At 41.5% G+C, this 21,996-nt stretch overlaps 2 protein-coding genes across 3 annotated transcripts; both read left to right on the top strand.

The window, feature by feature from the left end:
- Positions 1-1,904: 1,904 nt before the first annotated feature.
- Positions 1,905-8,796, top strand: prkg1l (protein kinase cGMP-dependent 1, like). 2 transcript variants are annotated; one of them, XM_041042466.1, is made up of 19 exons: positions 1,905-2,094; positions 2,201-2,324; positions 2,539-2,705; positions 3,333-3,446; positions 5,012-5,117; positions 5,384-5,447; positions 5,790-5,867; positions 6,063-6,157; positions 6,352-6,417; positions 6,538-6,615; positions 6,740-6,836; positions 6,943-7,082; positions 7,190-7,279; positions 7,484-7,625; positions 7,718-7,881; positions 7,982-8,104; positions 8,384-8,446; positions 8,543-8,609; positions 8,713-8,796. In XM_041042466.1, exons 1-19 carry the CDS (start codon positions 1,905-1,907, stop codon positions 8,794-8,796), a joined length of 2,052 nt encoding a protein of 683 aa, XP_040898400.1. The 2 variants fall into 2 exon arrangements, with proteins under 2 accessions (XP_040898400.1, XP_040898401.1); XM_041042467.1 differs by having other exon boundaries at positions 6,740-6,842; positions 6,949-7,082.
- A 1,069-nt stretch (positions 8,797-9,865) lies between these two features.
- On the top strand, positions 9,866-21,848 carry acsl2 (acyl-CoA synthetase long chain family member 2). The gene is made up of 20 exons (XM_041041583.1): positions 9,866-9,941; positions 14,769-15,019; positions 15,105-15,219; positions 15,570-15,634; positions 15,731-15,832; positions 16,361-16,460; positions 17,362-17,540; positions 17,659-17,691; positions 17,898-17,949; positions 18,106-18,179; positions 18,499-18,576; positions 18,668-18,802; positions 18,911-19,045; positions 19,678-19,846; positions 19,962-20,050; positions 20,135-20,251; positions 20,361-20,504; positions 20,606-20,707; positions 20,813-20,884; positions 20,982-21,848. The coding sequence occupies exons 2-20, from the start codon at positions 14,771-14,773 to the stop codon at positions 21,120-21,122; spliced, it is 2,151 nt and encodes a 716-aa protein (XP_040897517.1). The 5' UTR covers positions 9,866-9,941; positions 14,769-14,770; the 3' UTR covers positions 21,123-21,848.
- Positions 21,849-21,996: the final 148 nt, after the last annotated feature.

Genomic DNA, 21,996 nt, shown 5'->3' with positions numbered 1-21,996 from the left:
AGACTCTAGGAAGGCACCAGAGAAAAAGATCCATTGAGCCCCATCATGTAGTTATTATTATTTTTTATTATTATATCAAATTACAAGTTATATTTGGATTTTTCTTTGGTGCTACCACAGGCCTAAAATAACCATGACTTAAGCTGTCTGTCAAAGCTATGTCTTGAATGTGTGAGTTTGTCATTCTCGAAAAAGAAACGCCTATAAGTGCCTGTAACTGAATTTCCCTTTTAACAATTTTCCTTCATTAATAAGTAAACAGCCAGTGTGACTATAACTTGCGGCCACAATTAGTTTACATGTTATATTAACAGGTTAACAGGTTAATATGAAACACTATCAATGTTGTCCTAACACAATTTATATATTGTTTTTGCTGCTATGTTAAATACATAATCGTGACAGTGTTGGTCACTAAAAACAACCGTGTCTGAAAAAGTCACAGTTAAAGCTGCAGCTTTACCCAGAATAAGTCACTTGTTGTTTGATCAATGCACACAGCCAGACTTTAATCTCTTTCACGTGTTCTAGACATTCGGGAGTAAAATGATTAGTGTTCACCGCTCAGTTTGCCGGAGACCCACCTACATCCCCAGGGCTCGGAAATACTCAGAAGACCCTCTGACCCAGTTGGGATCCAGTCCATGCATTTCTCGTTACACCCTCCCGGATGGTCTCCACTGTCTTGGTCATGTGATTGCCTGATGTCTGTGCCCAACCCTGGTCAGCCCCGAGCGAGAGAGGAGCATCTTTCACTGGGGCGGTGACAGAGGAGATCTGCACCTGTCGAATGGACCGTCTGCTGCCAAACAGGAGCAAACCTATTCAGGACAAGTGAGAAAGACTCCCACAACGCCCTTACATGTGGTAAGTGATCGTTAGTGTGTAATGTGAAGTACTGAGCGGCATTGTATTTTGCAGGAGTAATAGACTGTTTGTAAACACATATGCATGATATAACACGCTGTTGGCTGATCATTACCATTTTATTAATGTATTACTAAGGATATTATCAGTGCGTATGGCTCTCGGTGCGTCTGCGACCCCCCCCCCAAAAAAAAAAAGAAAAGAAAAGAAAATCTATATTTTATTTCTTTTGGTATTTAAAGTGTGTGGCATTCAACAATTAGTTATTGGTGACCTTCTTTTAATCAGAGTTGTATCTCTTGTATTACCTATATATTATATTACTTGTCCTTTTTTTCTCGCAAATGTGTCAAGTGTCCTTGAATTCTTTTTTATTAAGATGTGGGGAAAGACTAATGTACAAATACAGTGACTGCCTAAATATATTGTAACCATAGTGCATTTTCACATGCATGGAAATCAAATCAAGCACCTCAAGATGGACCACAAGCTCAGGGTGCAAAGACAGATTAAGGTCTTATTTTTTTTATTGCATGGGAAACTGTCATTGAGAGACTGGACCATCTTCCCTATTCAGCCTACTGAAAAATAATTGTGCAAGTGTCATCTATCTATCTATCTATCTATCTATCTATCTATCTATCTATCTATCTATCTATCTATCTATCTATCTATCTATCCATCCATCCATCCATCCATCCATCTATCTATCTTAAGCAGTTATTTGGATATTTATACAGAAGTATGCAGGATACTCTCCCATCCATGCTATAGTGAGTTAATCCAAGTGGAAGCCACTCTCCCTCAATGAGTCCCCTATTATATCATTAATATGGATAATATTAATATGAGTAATCACAGGAAAATATGCACATTAATTAGAGAACAACTGTCAAGCTGAGATCGTAGCTGCAAAAGGTGGACTCAGCTCAAAAGCAAATTTTGTTGTTGCCGCTGGGCCCACTCTCTCTGTGTTTTTATACTTTGTGGATGTATGTGTGCAGTTGTTGTGTTTTGACAACTGGTATTTGCAGGTAATGGGTACACTTAGGGACCTCCAGTTTGCCCTGCAGCTAAAGATTGAGGAGCTTCGCCAGAGAGACACACTAATAGATGAGTTAGAGTTGGAGTTGGATACGAAGGATGAACTTATTCGGAGACTACAGGAAGAACTGGATCGCTACAGAGCCACGGTGTCCCTCCCTGGACCTTCTGCAGGCAGTGCAGGTGCAGGATGTGTTGCTTTAATTTGTCAAGCATCAACAGGTAGCACAAGCCCAAAAACTTGAGCGGAAATACTCACTTATTGTGTGTTTTTATTTGTGTGCTTTAGCTTGCTCGGCTCAATTTGAGGACAAGCAGAGAGCCAAGAGGAAGACTGTCATTTCTGAGCCCTTCAGTCTGGACCCGGTGACCCTCGCCATGGTTTCTCAAAGAAGCTGTGAGAAAAGCCAGGAGTAAGAGCACACGGTGTTCCCTCAGCTCCCACTTACTCTAAATGAAAAAACGGTCCCTCAAACATCTAAAGCTTACCCAACTGCTTTCCGCATGATTTAGAATCAATAAACATTTCTAATCATTTTCAAGCATTGTAGCCTATGACACTTCATTCGAGGCATTTAATAACTTGCTCTTAAATGTTAGCCCTGTATCCTGCTTTCATGCCCTCAGGTCTCAGAGGCTGATTCAGGCAGCGTTTTTGAAAAATGACTTGTTGAAGAACCTTGACGAAGGAGAAATCAGAGCCATCATAGCCTGCATGTACCCCACCACCATCAATCAAGGCTGCTATGTCATACAGGAGGGGACCAGTGGCGCTCAGGCTTATGTTTTAGAAGGTAAATCATTTTCTTCTTACGACTGCTAACATTAATCATACCTTAGGATATTTATTAACACTTCCTTGAGATGACAGGTGAACAGTCAGATGAAATGATAGATTTTTTTTATCATATCTTTGCCTATCAGTTTTCTTTGTGCTGGCTCACAGTTTGATTAGATAGCCTGACACTGCTCTCAAGCACAATGCTGTGACAATTGCGTGTCTGAGCAAGAAAAGAGGAAGCACTTGGGGGAATAGCAAGTGACCTACATTGATGTTTTGTGTTGAAATGTCAACTTGGGCCTGAAGGTACAGGAAAAACAGAGGTTCTGCTTGTCTGTGGCTGCAGATTTCATCAGTGCTTGATTGTCCCCACGAATCTGGGTTGCATTTGTAATGTGACAGTTAATGGAGGGTGGCTGCTCCCTGTTTTTTTTTCTCCTGTCATCCCAACCACTGAGGTGGCGTCCTTGTTTTGGTTCAGGGATGATTGCATGTCTGTTGTTCATGCAGTGCGTCTCAGGCAGTGGACGGCTCTTGACAGTCCCCTCTTCATTTCCTGACACAAAAGCACATGCATGTAACAGTACTACGCATTGTGCACATGCTATATTTCTACACTAACTGTGTGTTTTGTTAACAGAAGGGAGGCTGGAGGTGACAAAAGACGGACTGAAGCTGCTCACAATTGAGCCAGAGGACATGTTTGGAGAGCTGGCTCTCCTCTACAACTGCACTCACAGCTACTCTGTCTCAGGTATCAAAGCACTGAGTCGGCTTCTTGGTTTTTATATTTGCATACAGATTTCACTGTCACACCAAAACACTGATCTAGTTTAACTGTGATTAATTTTGATTTTGTGGGCACATAAATAATTCTTGTTCAAGAGACTGTCACAAGCAGGAGGATTTCTGGCGGTGGTCTCAGACAGAAGATGTCTGTTGAATTCAAAAGCAAAGACCTTTTGAGATCTTAGACAACACAACAGCTTCAAAAGGTTTTCTCAGAGATGTGGGGAATTTTACTGCATCACCCTGCTGCCTGACTGCCACATCTCCTGCCAGCAATCCAGCATGCATTAACTGAATTTCTACAAACATTTTCAGGAATATTTTGCATTCAGTTCACACATGTCTTGGTTGGATCATAACCTGTCATATATACATTTCTGGTGTAAGGATTTGTGATATTCCTTAGAAAATAGAAACCGTGCTATCATTTCTTTCCAGCATCTGATCACTGAGTCCTGTGGGAAAACTTGGTGACCTGGTTTCACAAGTAAATAGGCTGTGGAAACACCCAGAATCTGTTTAAATTGAAAAATCAGTTTATTTGCCTTTGTTTGGTCCCTAAGCATCTCATTCCCTTTGTACTGCTTTTTTTTTTTTTAATCTTTCAACCAGTCAGCCTTTCCAATTCACCACTCTACATTATATGTCTGCTCTCTGGTAACAATCCTCAGCGCATGTCGGCAGTCTGTTGTCCATTTCTGTCAGCCCTTCCCCTTGGCTCTGCTCAGGGCCCACTGTGTTTATCTCCTTCCTGACCTGAAATTGCTTTTTTTTTTCTCCATTGTTGCCATCTGAGACCATCAATAAGGCTTTTGCTTTTCTTGAGGTCTCTTTCATTGTGACAGTGATAAAGATACGAGTGAAAACAGGGGTGCCACCGTCAGGTCACGGAAGTTCAGGGTGGCGAAGGATTTAGCGAAGAAAACGTCCGTCTTTCACACTACAATTGTACTTTTTGAAAATACTCTGCACAGGATTCAGAAGCACATAAAAAGGAATGACCATGAATAGTGTGTGATGTGGTACTGAAGTGAAAAAATGAATGGGGTATATCCAAATGGAGGAACTGAGATATCGAGGCCGCACCGTATTATCAGATGGTGGATCTAATTAGGCTGTCTAGAGGACATCCACTTCCGTTTTCAGGAAGTTTCAGTGAACCAATCAATAGGGGTCATTATTAATTTACAACAGCTCTTTCAAGCTCTATTATAGACAAAGAGGGTAATTAGGAAACCAGATTAGATTTATATTAAAAGTCCTTTGTAAGGAAAATAAGCACTTACGTTTCTTTTTATTCTACCTGCTAAGGATTTATAATACAGCCCCTGACCTGCTTACTGTCTGCTCTCCAGGCTGTAGCTGACAATCCTGCATTGTGCATCCACATCCATCATGAAAGCAGAGCTGTTTCACATTATATAAGCGGCAGGTTTTAAATGCCTGCCTCTTTATTGTACCTCCACCTGAGCTCCAGTGTCGCTGACATAACCTTTATCACTTTCTCTGTCTCTGTCTTTTGATCTGCAGCACAAACAGACAGCAAGCTGTGGGTCATTGACTGCAAGAGCTACCAGACCGTACTTATGCAGAATGGTCTCCACAGCCTTTCTCATTCGATGGAGCTGCTTAGCAGGTGAACACCAGACCTGATACACCTGATACAGAACAGGCCCAGAAAGCTGCTTTGTATTCTGATGCCTTCGACGCAATGTCACCAGGGTCATGCTGTTTGCAAGTCACCACGAGGCTGCATTAAGGCCTTTAACGCTGCCCTAAATATCAACATTCCCATGACATGTCTCTGATATGTAAGCACCTAGAAAATGTGGAAAAATTAAATTAAATCTGTCATTGTGGAGGATATCTGAGCATGTCTTCTTTGTACCTGTGCGTCTGCAGCGTTCCCTTCCTGCAGTCACTGCCAGAGGATGTCATCATGAAAATGTCTGATCTCATGGAGGAGGTACAGATTAAGTTCTTAAAATCTGAAGCACAGTATTGTGTGACCATCACTTCAGACAGAAACCAGCCAAAAGATTATGTGTGCAGGCAGAGGGAACGGCGTGTAAACATGATTGTTTACAGGCGGTCCCTTTGCATTTTCTATTTTCGGCTTCCTTCGTGTTGCACCAGTCAACAAGCAGGTGCAAGGATAGCTTCAGATTTAATCCTTCATTGTTACCAGGCCTCATCCCTATGTCTGTAGGAGAGGTGGTTTTCTTTCTTTCTCTCTTTTCAGCTGTTTTTAAAAAAAATGACTTTCCACCATTTCAGTGCTCCTTTGTCTGTCATTGGTCTTCCATAGACATACTACACAGAAGGAGACTACATCATTCGACAAGGGGCCACAGGAGACACCTTTTATATCATTAGCAAAGGCCAGGTAAAATTTTACGCTCTTTGCTTGCTGCACAGGCAGAACGAGGCTTTCAGAGTAAAAGATTTAGAGTGTGGAGGGCAAAATGTTTTTAGAAAGCTTCAGAAATTGCTTTATGATAGTGATAATTGACTTTGGCACTTTTCTATATTGCTCTCCACCATTACCTCTTTTTCATTACCTCTCTTTTGGGCTCGGCAGGTGAAAGTCACTGAAAAGAAGCCAGGGCATGAGGAGCAGATAGTTCTCTCTAAGCTTTCTGAGAGACATTGGTTTGGAGAAAAGGCTCTGTGGGGGTAAGCAGAGGGAAATAATGCATTTTCAGAAGATGCTGTTAAGAAAATTATGCATAGCTTTCAGCAGCTTTTATGAAAACAGCACATGATGGTAAAAAGTGGCATTTGTGCCGGCATGATATCAATGACATTCTTTTCTTGTTAAATTCTGTGCTTTGCATACATTATAATTTTGTTATGATACTTTATTTTAGAGAGGATGTTCAGACTGTGAATGTGGTTGCTGCTGGTGCGGTTACATGCTTGGTAATAGACAGACAGTAAGTGGATGTTTTTGTGCTAATAAAATTAACTGAATAGAAAACTGTTCTCTAATCTGTTCATTAATTGTTGTGCTTATCAAGAGATTTGGAGAATAATCACATGCCTTTGTGTTTCAGGACCTTCAAAGGCATCATCGATGGGCTGGTATTTGACTGCAGTCACGAGGCACAGCAAAGCCATGAATCCAAAGTCGAGTGAGGGGCATTACAATTACGCTAATTTATTTTTATTATGCACATTAACTATTATGCACATAGTTATTTACCACTTATAGAAAATGCAAGATATCAGCTCACCTTGGGTTTTCTTTGTGAGCAGGTCAGACAGAGATTGTGCCCTCCTCTTATTGTCCACCTTAAGCGATTTCCACATTATTTGCACTCTAGCAGCTGGGGAGTTTGGTCACGTAGATCTGGTAAGGGTTGATCTTATGCTGTGCTACCCTGTGATTCCCTGTGCTGCTGCTCTACTCAAGATTCCATGTTTCTATAATGCAATCTATTGATTTTATCCTCTGTCAGGTGCAGCTAAAGAGCAACGCCAAGTGTCTTTTTGCCATGAGGGTCCTCAAGAAGAAGCTGATCCTCAACAGCGGTCAGAGAGAGCACATCCTGAGAGAGGGGCACATCCTAATGGAAGCTCATTGTCCATTCATAGTCAGGTGTCTGTTCTTCAGCAGTTACAGCAGTTAGGATTGGTTTGATTACATAAAATGTTAATGATTTAAAAAAAACCTTTAACATGTTTCTGTATTTTTATTGAGCGCAGGCTACACAGAATCTTCAGAGACCCTGAGTGCCTGTACATTTTAACTGAGGCTTGTCTTGGTGGGGATTTATGCACTCTACTTAAAGATAAGTAAGTATTTTTGGACTAAAGGAAATTAAGATTCAAGGCACCTTTTGTCATCATACCGATAAAATATTTATAGTCCTACCACTGTGTTTTCAGCCAAGCTTTCATCACAGTTCAATTTTTTAGGACTGCTCTACATCTCTCTACAACACACATTTGTTTTGTTCGCTGTGGTGTTTAAATCAGCACTTCTTCACACCGTTTCAGAAGATATTTGGACGAAAGCAGCTCCAGGTTCTACACAGCTTGTGTTGTTGAGGCCTTGACCTTTCTTCACTGTCGAGGTGTCATCTATAGAGACATCAAGCCCGAAAATGTTCTTCTGGATGAGCATGGTTATGCCAAACTGGTGCTACAATTTGTTTACTAACTCAAGTCCACATTTTGAGTTTGACTTTCACCACGGGTACCTGTAAATGTACTGATGTCTGCCTTTTATAGATCGGCTCCAGATGTCTGAAGAAGGTTGAGGTGGGTAAGAAGACCTGGACGTTCTGCGGTACGCTCGGCTACATGGCACCTGAAATCATCTTGAACAAAGGCCACAGTACATCTGCAGACATCTGGTCACTGGGTGTTTTTGTGTTTGAACTACTGAGCGGTGGGTACGTTTTACGGTTCTGTGCAGCCTAGCAGGACTTTTCAGGCTCATTTCTTGAGTTCTACATTAAAGTGGTATCAATAGGTCTGTTTTTTCCTCTTCAGGCTCCCATTCAGCGGCTCGGACCCACTGAAGATTTTCACTGCAGCCATCCGTGGCATCGATCAGGTCGACTTCCCAAAAAACATCAGCAAAAGTGCCTCTAGTTTCATAAAGAAACTTTGCAGGTGTTGTAAATATGACCCACTAGACACCATGAATTATTACGTGAAAGTAACTGACAGTTTTCTAATTATTTTATAGCACTTCCTCAGCACTTCCTAAAAACCATCCTCCATCCACCCACCCTTGTGTAATATATTGTATTTCACCTCTTCCAGCCTCAACAATCACAAACAGATAGGAGCAAATTAAGAAATGATGCGGGTGTATTGGACCCGACCTGTGCTGATTATTAATTCATAGTTTATTTATTTGTGTGTTCCCTTTCGCTCTCCATCGCCAAGGAGCAATCCCTCGGAGAGACTGGGCAGTCTGAGAAATGGGGCCAAGGACATTCAGAAGCACAAGTAAGGCGACAGGTTTATTACACTGGAGAAAAACACTGAGCCTTGTGCATGAAAAAAACATGGTTTTATGGGATGTGATGCTCTGTTTTTATTTAGATGGTTTGAAGGATTCAACTGGGACGGTCTTTGCAAAAGAACTCTGAGCCCTCCGGTTATTCCCACAGTAAGACACTTTGAGTTTGGCTTATTACTTTTTGTTTTGTGATAACTCAGTGAGCAGACATATTATATTTTCTTGTTTTTTTTCCTGTCATAATGTCTTTCAGGTTAAACATCCTTTGGACTGCAGTGCATGTGGTAATTACAGTGAGGACTCAGCTGAGCTCTGCACAGACTGGGAAGATTTCTGAGGCTATCAGCTGTGAACTGTGGGATTGGGGGTGGGGGAGTGCCTGTTTGACAATACATCACTTTTAGGTTTAGTTCTCTTAAATAATTCACTGTCTCTCAGTCTTACTGCCAACAAGACCTAATTATATTTTCAGATAGGAAATAATTTCCACAGTATCAGTAATTGCAGATGTTGTTTGATAAATGAACCACGCTGCCTACTGTGTTGAGCTGAGACTGTTTTTGATTTAGAACCTCTATGGATTTATAAAGACAGTTCACTGATGTTATTGTGGTTGATTGTAACTCAATAAAAAACAAACAAACAAACAAATCAGTTGCATCAGACTATCTCTGCGTTTCCTCTTGAAACGTCAGCCTCACTGTGAGTGTGTGTGTGTGTGGGGGGGGTGGTCGCTTCATTAAAAAGTGACGTCAGAGTCGGCACAGTCTTGCAGAAAAGCGTCAAGAGAAAAATATAACAGGAAGTTAAGTGATTTCACCTTCAAAGTAAAGCAACTGAATCAAATGGTTTTAGAAAACGTCGAACTGGTTTAAACAATTAAAATGATTGAGAATAACAGAATGACTGTCATGAAATATAATAGTGATACAACAGAACAGGCACAAAGTGAAACTCGTGCTGTGATCAGATATGTGACAAACTGTGTTTTGATGCATGGTGTGGCTTGATGAAAGGATGCCTCATAATTGTTTTACCTTATAGCAAAAAACCAAATCATTAGATAACAAATGGAAAAGAGGAAATGCTAAATAAATAAATAAACAAATAGAAATACCAAAAATGTTTTGCAATGATCCCTTTTGTTTGGTTGTATTTTCCCTCTTGTTCTCAGTTCTCTTCCCTTCTTAGATTTTCTATAACGTTTGAAATAGCAAGTGAAGTATTAAATGGAGTAAAATTACATGATTATTCTCTTAATCAACTTTCTAGATTAAGTTTTCCGTTTAAAATCTCCAACTTAACTAGGATGCGCAGAGTGAGCCCCTCAGTCACGGTTTTATTTTGAAAGTTTTGACGGGATATGAATGTATAATTGTCTGTAACTTGACGTGAGAACACGTTTCGATGGATCTGCTGTTGAAGTAGAAACTTTGGAGCGCAATCTAGGGAAAAAAGTTCAGAGGCTTGCGGTTTTCTAAGGTAAGTTCCGTTTGGTCTTTCTTTCTTTCTTTTGTTTATTTTCTCGTTTTCAGTCTTTTCAGCTCAACCCCGAGCTCGGGCTTTGATTCCGATCTGAAAATAAGAAAAGTTTAACTGCAGCCCGCTGAGTTACCAGGCTGCCGAGCTGAGAGTTTGTTCAAGTCTGAGGAGCACAGTGAAGGTGAATCAACCTGTTAACAAACTGTTGCACGGAGCTGAAAAAACAAACAAACAAACAAAACATATCTTTTTTCCTGTCAGTGGTGAAGTGAAGAGATACATGTAAGTGATTCTTTACAATAATGAGAAATATGAGAAATATGAGATTTCTTTGTGCAGTTTACCTTTGCATAACTGAAACGTTAACTTACATTCACCTCATGGTGCTTTTCTCCTGCTGCAGTGTTTATCTGCTGCAGTGTTTATAAAATTACTTCACAGTGCAGAGACCTCAGGTTTGATAGATGTTTTTTCAGCGCGCTTTCAGATTCTTTAAAAGACCTGAGGTGCACTTATGTGTAACTGTCAACTTAAGCACAGTGCTGTGGTATTTCTGTCCCTGATCCAAGCTGAGGATAATTATGGTTGGAGAGTGCTTCAGCCCTGAGCTGTAGGTTTTTCCTTACATTCCTTTGTCAAATCACACTCCTGTCCATGTCCTCATCTTGCGCCTCCTTTGGGTTTGTGTTTGTTTCACCTAAGTCTTGTAACTTTAGCTGCATGTCTAGATATTTTAGGGCGTGTAACATGTTTGAAGTTGTCCACATGGCCAAATGCCAGCTCTCTGGTATTGTGACAGTCACAGAGTACAGTGTGACAGCTGAGGCTTGTGTGCCCAGCCGTGCAGGGCTGGATGATCTGCCCTGGTGCACAAAAACACTCAGTGATTCAAAAGTGACCTATGAGGTTTGGTGTCAAAAAAGCTAAACATTGGAAAGTTACTGTTGGTTAGTTATGTTTTGAACCTGCTGCTTAGTTACATGTAACTGAAAACTTAAGGCTGCAGGAAAATCCTGCAGCTTTAAGTTTAAATCCTGATCGGTTTCAAGTGAATTTGAGACGATGGGAGACGTATGACCGACTTGTAGAAAGTGATGGTGTTCCCTACGTGCAGGATGCATGGTCTTTCTCTTTTATTCTTCACCTCCTTCCTCCTCGACAAGAAAAAACATCATTGTGACCAAGTGTGTGTCTGTGTTCTTCACGCTTCATTTGGGAATCACAGCCGGAAAACACCCCTGAGTTTCATTCTTTCTCTTTTACTGGTTCTCTCCCCTGCTGCCTCACGTGTCCCCCCCCCCCCCCGTAACTCCTCTCCTCATCTCTCCTCCATCAGACCATTCACGACTCTGGGCACATGGAAAGTGTGCAGAGTTCATTGCTGCTGCTGCTGCTGGTGCTGGTGTGGGTATAAAATGCTGTCACCTCTCTCACCCTCCCTCTCCCTCTCTCCCTCTCTCCCTCTCCCTCTCTCCCCTCCTGCCCCCTTTCATGTCACCTCCTGTAGTTTTCTGGGTCATGGAGAAGCATTCCCCAACATTGCTCCCATCAACACAGAAGCCCTGTTGGCTACTGTACAGAGCTTCTTCTCATTCAGGGTGTGATTCTGTGTGGGATCTGTGCTTTTGTGGGAAAAGTATTACTTAATTCTGTTTCTACTAGTTGAGCAAATTTATAAGTTTAATTTAACAGGAAGGTGGCAAAAAACAGCACTCTCACTCTCACTTAAGTAATATCACTGATGTCAGTTCTTTTCTGTCTGCCTGTGACAGTAAAAACATTTCTGTATACATTTGTGAAAAGGGTTTGACCAAGGTTTGACCAAAAAGCCTTTAACATAATTTAAAACTTGAACTCTGGCTGCCAGAGTTTTAAATACAGAAATTGAGTTCACTCTCCTCCACAGTCAGAACTGAACTGGCTCCGTTTTATTTGTTAATGCAAGCAGACTTTACCTGACTGTGTTGATGATGTTACCACATATTCCTGACAACCGACAATCTGCTTCTCACTGTACCAAAAACACGGCTAAAGCTTTTGATGAAGCTGCATGTTTGCATTTATTAATGCAAAACATAAACTCTCAAATTATCTGTTGAAGCCTGGATTTCACCTAAGGCGAGGTTCTTCTTTTACTATTAATATTTTAAAATGAAATTCAAAGCATGTTAATTCTTTAATCTCCCATTTTTAATGTTACTCATTTTTCACCTGTGCTAGGCTATTTGCATTTTAATGCACCTGGAAACGCAGCACACAAATAATTTTGGACAGTTCTGAGTTATTAAAGTTATAGTTATCATTGATTTCATGCCAGAGCTTTCTCAGAACCAGTTTCTGGTTTCTGTTGTTGCACGTTCCACATACTGTTTTGCTCTCTTGTTTTTTTTTTTTAGCACACACTACACTGTAGCACTGAATGTCTTCTGTGCTCTCGGCTCTGTCTCTGCTTGTCAGCAGCGGTAAATGTGCACAGACGTGCAGACTGCCTCAGGCTATCTGTTACATGCCTGCTGTCTCCCTGTGAACCTGCACTCTGCTGTTTTATGGCATTTTCCGTGCACTCTGTAGCAGGATGTCAGTTTATTTCCATATTTACACCATTTGCACCAAACAGAAATTTAATCCACCCCGCTTGACGTTGTGTGATCCCTCACAGACACATCTCTGTCATGTGCGTCCTGCTATGCAATCACCCATAATAATGTAAATTCAAGTGGGAACTGCCTGAACGTTCAGGTTTCTCTCTTCAAGCAGGGATTGGCACAGGCTGTGAAGGTGCATTTGTTTCCCTTCAGTATAAATTCACATGTGTGTGCCATTTTCTTTTGTCTCATTCCTTCCAGGGAGTAAAAGCTGGGAGCACAATGGTCCCTGTCTGGGCCTTGACAATAGCCATTATGAATGGGAGTGAGAGAGGAGGGAGCGGTGCCGAGACACACTAAAGGGATACAGGAAGCTCTCTTCGCAGCAGACTGTCATTTTTTTGGGATGTGTCACATTTCATAAATCCCTTTGCTTTCCATTTATTTACCTAGTGAAAGGACACAAGTGGATCACCAGCTGCTTTGTTATTCCGGCAGGTGTAAAGTAGCAACTGAGAAGCTTTAATTCACGTAAATTGATGCTTAAAGTAGATTATAAATCCTCTGAGGACAAGTGTGGCATCGCTTTGCCCATGCAGGGAAGGGAAGCAGCTCAGGATCGGCCCGGGGAAAGAGGAGGGAGGGGTATGATATCACTCTTTATCCCCTCTCCTATTGGGTACTGGGGGAGAAAGTGGGTGAGAGGTTGAGGGGTGTTTGGGGAGGGGAGTGGATGTGGGAAAGGAAAGATTTATTCAGGGAGGTGAATTCCTTGCCTGGTGGAAGATGAAGTGGTTTGTTTGAGAGGGTGAAATGAGCAGTTTTTTGCAGGGAGAAGTTTTACTTGGTCGGAGTTTGTTTTGAGGCTATACGTTGTTCTCAAATTGCCTAAATCGCCTCTCCCCCTCCCGGTCTGTCCCTGTTTCATTCAGTTTTGATATGAACAATAAAGTCTCTGGCAGGGAATCATGGGGGTGGACTTAGCCGGTCCTCCCCCTCACCCTATCTCACCACCAGCCCCTCGCTACTGTACGCACCCCGAGTCTCTCGCTCCCCGTTGGATGAAAGAGTGGCACAACATGCCTGAGAGTAACCTCGGTGCCTGTTTCTGTTAAGCCAATCGTTATTACTTCCTGGTGTCTCTCCACCGCCCCCCCCCAACCACCCACCCCTGTATACAGCTCAGCTCCTTTTCTTCTCTTCTCTCTCTCTCTCTCTCTGCGGTGCCAAGCCTGTGACCCAGTGTGATTCAGTCTTTTAACCAAACTCTTCAAACGGCTATTTTACTGTTTCAAAGGCAGTGATATTTTATTTACTTTTTTTTTCTGTCTGTATTTAAGGTAGATTGAAGTATATGAACATGAGTTTACTGTGGTGGAGAGCAGGGGGATGTTTTAAGCTAGTTTTACAAAGTTTTAGCAAGTTTATTTTATTGAATATAAAACCCTGAAAGTTATTCATTTACAACTGAATAGCTTACAGTGAAATTAAATCTCCTCTTATTTAAAATGCATTAAACTAGAGCTGCTATTGGTATTAGAGAAATCTAAATGCATTATTGAAATTTTTATAAACTTTTTTTTTACCAGTGCTGAAATAGTAAGTCAATTAATGGCATCCATTTCGATCAACTAATTGTTTAAGTCATTTATCAAGCAAAGATGTCAAACATTTGCAGCCTCTAAAGTGTGAGAATTTGCTGCTTTTTTCAGCCTTTACCTTGTTATATAATTGTTAAATGTACATTTTGGACAGTTGGGTTGAAAAAACAATTTTTTGAAGATGTTAATTTGGGCTCTGGGAATATAAATATTTATTTTTTTACCATTCTTGGACTTATTTACAGACAAAATAATTAATAGATGAAAACTGAAAAAAGAATCGACAGATTAACATAATGAGTTGCAGCTCTGTTATGTCTATTGTTGCTACGGCTGTTAAAAAGAAATAAAGGATAGTAAAATCAATGCAAAGACAAGAAAGTCATGCATTTATCGGATAAAAAGTCAAGTAAATAACACAACAATGAAACTATACACATTAGGAAAAAAAATCTTCAACAAGAAAAAAGCATTTTAAAAAGTTACTTGGGGGCTGAATCTGTTGCCTGCTGCATGTTTATTGTTGTGGTGCTCCCTGCAGAAGATGCTACTTTTTTTTTTTTTTTAACTGCAGCACAAAGAAACTTTTGTGATGTGAATGCACCATGTAATTTCCTTCTTCTCCTATCCTCTTCTCTTAGCTATGCATTTCCAGGAGTGGTTACGGTCACTTCGCTCCAGCGCAGGACTGAAAGGGTCTGAAACAGAGGACTTCTGGAGTCTTCTGCCATCTCTGCCTCTGTCCTCCTTCTCCCTGTCCTCCCTGTCTCTGTCGCCCTCCTCTCTGCTGGGTTTAGGAGCCCTGGCCTCCCTCACTGCGTACTGGCTGGTGACCCGTCCTCGACCCATGCGTCCTCCCTGTGATCTGCAAGCCCAGTCTGTAGCTGTAAACGTGAGTGGATCATGTTCACTGTTGACGTCCTCATTCTTAGACTTGTGTAAATGGCATAGGTTTTTGATAGTGGAGTTTGTTGTAGGGAGAACCCAGCTGCAGGCGGTCGGCTCTTCTTAAAGATGACTCCCTGTTGGAGTTTTACTATGACGACACCAGGACGGCCTACGACATGTTCCAGAGAGGCCTGAAGATTTCAGGTGATGACAGTAGACTCTTTCACCACACAATACATTTGACTTTATCCTAAATTTTATTGTGTAATCAAAGCTGACATTTAGTGGGATTTCAGGCAACAGCACAAAATGTATATATCTACAATGAAAAGTACTTTACTGATATATCTTCAAAGTAAAACTTAAATAAATTTATGTTAATGACACTGTATTACACCACAGTTAACATGAAAAGTGTGGTGTAATAGTTGTTATTCATCACTATAGGATTCCACTAGAACAAGTCCCTACTTAAAGAAAGATATCACAGACATTATGCGATAAATCTTGTAAACGACTGACCTGCTGTGACACCGCTGTCTTGTGCCCTTCAGGAAGTGGCCCGTGCCTTGGTTTCAGGAAGCCAGGCCAGCCCTACCAGTGGATCTCCTACACAGAGGTCTGAGATGTTTTGGCATTTTGATCCTCCACGCGTCACGCCTCGTCTGCGTAATCTGTTGCTTTTACTTGACTCAGTCTCTCTCCGATCTCTCAGGTGGCTGAGCGGGCGCAAGTGCTGGGCTCTGGGCTGCTGGCTAAAGGCTGCCAGCCGAACCCGCAGCAGTTTGTTGGGATATTTGCACAAAACAGACCGGAGGTATGAAAAATTTGTGCCCACATTGGTTGGTTAACTATGAGCTATAGAATCGATCACATAACTTCTAAGACATAAACCGTTCTTGCCTCTAGACAGGACTGTTGATCTTTAAACCCCCAGGGTTTAAGGATTAACTTAGGTTAAGCTTAATATAGTTCAGCTTCATATATCCTCATCCCTGAAAGTGTGTTTGCTGTTATTCATATTGAGAGCAAAGTGCTGGTGGTGAATGTGGGTCTCCAGGGCAGCTAATATTGGAACATGTCTGTTCCCAGACTCCTTTTTAATAAATCCATTGGGCCATTTTTGTCATTCCTGCGTAGACTGAAAGTGAAACGTAATTTTCTGCTCCATCAGACCAATCTACACACTATTTGTGGTTTTGTTTGTCTTGTAAATATGATATGCCTGTAACGTAGATCTTAATGCACAAGTCTCTAATGTATCTGACCCAACAAGTACACAGCAATGAGTGAAGACTGGAGTTGAGTCTAACAGTGCTGCTCTGTCTCCCTCTGCTGGTGACAGTGGATCATCTCAGAGCTGGCCTGCTATACTTACTCCATGGCGGTGGTGCCTCTGTATGACACACTGGGGCTGGAAGCCATGGTCCACATACTCAATCTGGGTGAGAAGACCTTGATAAGACAAAAGACAAAAAAAAACCACAATTGATGAGATTTTATTATTATTTAAAAGAATAATTCACCTCAAAATATAAATGTCATTATTTATGTGTCTGCCAGCCTCCTATATCACATCAGATTTAATTGAAGTATGGAAAACAATTGTGCTGGTCAATACAGAATACTGTTCTGAAGACTGATAGAGACATGTAAACCGTGTAACTCACATACAGAAAATATATAACTTAAGAGTAGTATATATAAAAACATTTCAGCACAAGTAAAAGTCTAGCTTTCATAATCCTACTGAAGTAAAAGTAAAGAAGTATTATGAGTTAAATGTACTTAAAGAATTAAAAGCAAATGTGCTGGTTCTGCAGAAGAATGGGAGTGATGTATACAAAAACTAATTTCTATTCATTTGTTTTGTTTTTTAAACTTTTTCCTAATCTGTGTTTTTTGCTAAATACTGGATAATCTCATGTACTTTGATCTCAAAGTATGGAGGAGAAAATTACTCTTTGGAACTGCTAATGTCTTATAGAACGTTTTTTTTGTACGGTGAGAAAACCCAAAAACGTTATGAACCACAGGTTTAATCTTTAACAATACACTGTCATTTATAAGCTCATTATATGTTTATTATATGTTATGTTTTAAATGTAAAATCTGAATAGGAAAAGTCACAAGTAACTATAGCTGTGAGAAATACAGTATCCAGGTGGAGGTGAAGTAGCCGAAGTGGCAATATAAGTATAGTCTGTCAGTAAGTGTACTTACTGTATTTAGTATCTTTTTAAATTTTCGTTTTTTCATACTTAATTTGTATACTGTAGATAGGTAGTAGTATCAGCATGTGATCAGTAAAGTTTATCCCATCTGCGTGTCTTGGCTCATTCTTAGCGGAGATCTCTCTGGTGATCTGTGACCGGGAGGAGAAGGCAGCGTCTCTGTTAGAGAACAAGGAGAAAGGGGTGACTCCGAAGCTCTCCTGCCTGGTTCTCTTCAACGAATTCAGTGAAGCCTTTGTGGAGAGGGCGAAGACCTGTGAGGTGGAGGTTTTGAAACTGGAGCAGCTCATGGTGAGCAGGGTGGAAACACTAAATCCCTATAATGCAGGCTCATTAAAAAAAATGTCCCCCTTTAATCAATGCTGATGTGTAAACTGATATGAGTAACTCCTCTTTGTCCACATCTTAGGACCTGGGAAGGCAGAACCTCAAAGATCCTGTGGTGAGTTTGTTATCTCTCAGCTGCTGTATCACCACATCAGACTGGTTCCAGTAAATACCTTATCCCCCTCTAAATGCTAGGTTGACAGTTTTATCGTTGCGACTGTCCCATAAGATATCATTAACACTCACTTGTAAACAGGGCTTAAATTAAGAGTGGAGGAAGCCCGTTGTCATATTCTCATATTTTATTGCTGCCTGCTGTAGCCGCCCCAGCCCCAGGATCTGGCCGTGGTTTGCTTCACCAGTGGAACCACAGGTATCGTCTGATCTCATAAGTCTCTCCGTAATTATCCTTCACTCACATCATTAGAGAAGTGTCCTTCAGTGCCCACTACCAGCCTCTCTTTATGGCACCGCTGTAGTTTCCTTTGCTGTGCAGAGCACTGCAATAATGTCTTGTTTATTTATCCAGGGAAGCCCAAGGGAGCCATGATCACCCACGGCAACATCGCCTCCAACACTTCCTCTGTCATTAAGATCCTGGAGGTCTGTCTACACTTCCACCTCCTTGTCTAATTGAGAACAGCCTCACGGCTTCCATCACTTCCCATCTGCTTGTGTCTCTGTATCTCAAAGCTGTCCCTCTCCCCGCTGTGTCTAATGGTATGATTAATTGGGTGTTTGATTGCCCCTGTCGCTGCAAGGTACTTTAACTAATTGCCCCAGTATAAAGATTCAGCTATCTAACTGCTGTTGAAAAAGCCATACAGCATGTTTGATTGCCTGCGAGGCTTCACCGTATGCTGCTGCCTGATCTTTATCTCTCCCTGGTGCTTTGCTCATTTTATTTCTTGTTTTCTCCCAGGGTTCGTTTGTGATCCAGCAAGAGGACGTGTCGATCTCGTACCTGCCGCTTGCCCACATGTTTGAGAGGATGATTCAGGTAGTTGACCCTCTTTTCAGACATTTGTTTTTCTTTTCTAGTGTGTGTTTATGTGTGTGTAAACCCTAAATTAAGTTTTTTTCTGTCACAGGTCTCTATGTTCTGCCACGGGGCCAGAGTAGGATTCTACCAAGGGGACATTTCTCTTCTAATGGATGACATTAAAACTCTCAAACCGACCTTCTTTCCTGTTGTGCCTCGATTACTCAACCGCATTTACGACAAGGTCAGCAAATATATTCAGATCTTGTCATTTTTATTTTAGAAGGCGTAATTCTCAGCTGGTCATATTTTAAACCTGGTTTTGTGTCCATTTTCGCTGATATCTCTAAAGATCCTGGGCTCTGTGACCTCTCCGTTGCGACGGGCTTTGCTTCACTACGCTGTGAGGAGAAAGCAGGCGGAGCTCAGTAGCGGGGTTGTACGCAACAACAGTCTGTGGGACAAACTGGTCTTCAACAGGATTCAGGTCAGTTGCTGGAGGCTCCATTTAATTTCTGCCTGGATCATATTTTCCCATGCTGTTGCTGATGAATGTTTATAACAGCTCCTTTGCTGTAGAATTGTGTTTCTCATTGCTTTGCAGTGCTGTAGGTTCATATGTAGGTCGCTCACCCACGTTTGGCTGTCTAGTAAAGGACCTACAGGACAAGTGGTCTCTTCAGAAATCAGAAATCAGCCCTCCCAAAAAAACTCCAAATTCTTACTACACATTCATTTTCAGCCCTAAAATGACATATTTTCTGCTAATCCAGGACTTTATTGTTGTCACTATTTATGTTTTGTACTACTTAACTCAGTGGTACCAGCAGCCCTGCAAATAGTCAACAAATTTGTATCCAAACTTTACAAGAGAAGCACAACTATTCCAGCAACGAGTGCCAAATTCACCCAGAGCATATTGGCCTTGTGGGAGTGTATTGGAGAAGCGTGCGCACACAGGCAAACACGAACTGAAAGATTCTGGCTTGGTATGGTCAGTGCAGATGGGAAATATGGCCTAGGTTGAAAATGGTTAAAATGGAAATGAGCTTCTAATCACAATATGATTGTGTTTGAGCTATTTTACACAAATACTTCATTATGCTACCTCTGTTTCAGGCCAGTTTAGGAGGTAATCTACGGTTTGCCCTGACCGCTTCAGCGCCCATCTCCCCTGCAGTGCTGTCCTTCCTCAGAGCCACTCTGGGCTGTCTGATATTTGAGGGCTACGGTCAGACAGAGTGCACTGCAGGCTGCACTTTCTCTATGCCGGGAGACTGGAGCGCAGGTAGGAAACCATCTGATTCTTAACGTTTTTTTTTGTTTTCCCTCTCAGTTGCTTGTGCTTTTGTGCCTATGCTGGTTACTCGTGTCCTCAGCAGGTATGTTTGTGTGTCTGTCAGGTCATGTTGGTGCTCCTTTACCCTGTGCCATGGTGAAAGTGGTTGACATCCCTGACATGAACTACTATGCTAAGAATGGAGAGGGAGAGGTGAGTCTAAATAAGCAATCGTGCTACACATTACCTGACAACTTGCTGCCTGCTGACACTCCTCACGGCTTTATCCTGCGTTAGATCTGCATCCGTGGCCCCAGCGTGTTCAGAGGCTACCTGAAGGACCCAGATAGGACGGCTGAGGCCTTGGACAACGACGGCTGGCTGCACAGTGGGGACGTGGGCCAGTGGCTTCCAGTGAGATTAGACAGAATAATCAGCCTATGGGTGACACACACAGATGATTATATAATCATCTAGTTTCCCGTAAATGAGCAAATGTGTGTTTACATTTCTCCTCTAACAGAATGGGACACTGCGCATCATTGACAGAAAGAAACACATCTTCAAGTTGTCCCAGGGAGAGTACATCGCTCCAGAGAAGATAGAAAATGTCTACATGCGATGTGTACCTGTGCTCCAGGTGTTCGTGCATGGAGATAGTTTACAGGTACAATGTTAATATGATGTGATTCCTATACAGCTGATCACAAACCACTTGCCTAGGTACAAATTAAATATTTGATTTTCTCTTGTATTTCATGTGACCAGTCTCATCTCATAGGCATAGTTGTGCCCGACCCCGAGGTGTTTGTTGACTGGGCTAAAGAGCGGGGATTTGTGGGGTCCTATGAGGAGCTGTGCCAGAATCCAGTATGTCAAATCTCCAAAATTTTATAATGGCTCTTTAATATCACTGATTTACACTACGGTATGGACTCTAAAAAAACATGTACTTGGTTACCTGTCTACTAACAGGATTTAAAGAATGCAGTATTAGAGGACATGAAAGCCGTGGGGAAGGAAGCAGGGCTGAAGTCCTTCGAACAAGTGAGCAATCTCTGAGTACAGTTCAAATTTATGAGCTACAAACCTCCTAGTACTTACCGGCATTGTGGTTTTGTGTCACATCTTTTCCTCCTTTCAGGTGAAGGACCTGTACTTGCACCCAGAGACGTTCAGCGTCGCCAACGGCCTTCTCACACCCACCCTGAAAAGTAGACGTGCTGACATCCGCAGAGTCTTTCAGGAACAGATATCAAGCATGTACAGCAAAACGCCCATTTAAAAGACTCTACTCAGTAATTCACACATCACACCCAAGGGTTACTGTGTCCAATAAGGGAAAAAAAAATGGGAGCGGGACCCTGGGGGGGCGAAGAAATTAGAATCTTAAACATCCAGCAGTGCCTCATCTAAAATATATGAATGGATATATTTTGGAATATTGGTATTTTGCTTCAAAGAAGTTTTCATTCACATCCACCGGTGTCCAGCTCTTGCACATACGTAATGTATTAACTCTTCACATGAAAATAACACAGAATGGGACCAAACCATTTTCACTTTTGTTCCAGTCTCACTGTTGTCCTTGTCACTAATACAGCATTGTGATTCAGTGGGAGATTTTACTGTTACGTAAATTATTGTGTAGTAGTAGGGAGGAGAATCACTGAAGTTATTAGGAAGCAACCTTCACAGTCAATAAATTAGATGTTGTATTTACGCTGCCCTGTCCTTTTCCCATGCAAGGATTTTTAAAGGGACACTGTACTTGACTTGTGAGGCTGATAGAAGTTGCATTAATTGTAGGTTTGTAATTTAAGGCTGATGGGTTGCCATGATGCAAGCTTTTCATGAACATCCTTGATCTTAGTTCAAATGGTCATGCATTTTTCTAATTGGTTCTGGACATAATCCTTCACCTGAACTAATGAGGGTTTCAACCAGCAATGATTTGTAAAAAAAAAAAAATTACTGTTCTGTAAATACTGCTTATATTGATATCTGTTGAGTGGACACAGCTGACTAATTCCAGTAAAGCAAAACTGAACAGAAATAAAAATTAGTAACTGAAAAGTCTTTGTGTGATTGAATTACAGTAAAAAAGAAAAAAAGAAAAAACTCACAACTCCTTCACCCACCCAGGGAAATATGCTGTG

The sequence above is a fragment of the Toxotes jaculatrix genome, chromosome 7 (genome assembly GCF_017976425.1).
Source record: "Toxotes jaculatrix isolate fToxJac2 chromosome 7, fToxJac2.pri, whole genome shotgun sequence".
In the NCBI taxonomy this organism is placed as follows: Eukaryota; Metazoa; Chordata; class Actinopteri; family Toxotidae; genus Toxotes; species Toxotes jaculatrix.
Note: the sequence above shows the minus strand (reverse complement) of the source record. Positions and strands in the feature narration are given on the sequence as shown.

What these genes read in the sequence shown, in the direction of transcription:
- acsl2 (XM_041041583.1), top strand. Translation starts at nt 14,771, where the DNA reads ATGCATTTCCAGGAGTGGTTACGGTCACTTCGCTCCAGCGCAGGACTG. An exon ending in AGTGGATCTCCTACACAGAG is followed by an intron (nt 15,635 to 15,730) that starts GTCTGAGATGTT and finishes CCGATCTCTCAG; the next exon opens with GTGGCTGAGCGGGCGCAAGT. An exon ending in CTTCACCAGTGGAACCACAG is followed by an intron (nt 17,950 to 18,105) that starts GTATCGTCTGAT and finishes TTATTTATCCAG; the next exon opens with GGAAGCCCAAGGGAGCCATG.
- prkg1l (XM_041042466.1), top strand. Translation starts at nt 1,905, where the DNA reads ATGGGTACACTTAGGGACCTCCAGTTTGCCCTGCAGCTAAAGATTGAG. An exon ending in TCGATGGAGCTGCTTAGCAG is followed by an intron (nt 5,118 to 5,383) that starts GTGAACACCAGA and finishes GTGCGTCTGCAG; the next exon opens with CGTTCCCTTCCTGCAGTCAC. An exon ending in TGTCTGATCTCATGGAGGAG is followed by an intron (nt 5,448 to 5,789) that starts GTACAGATTAAG and finishes GGTCTTCCATAG; the next exon opens with ACATACTACACAGAAGGAGA.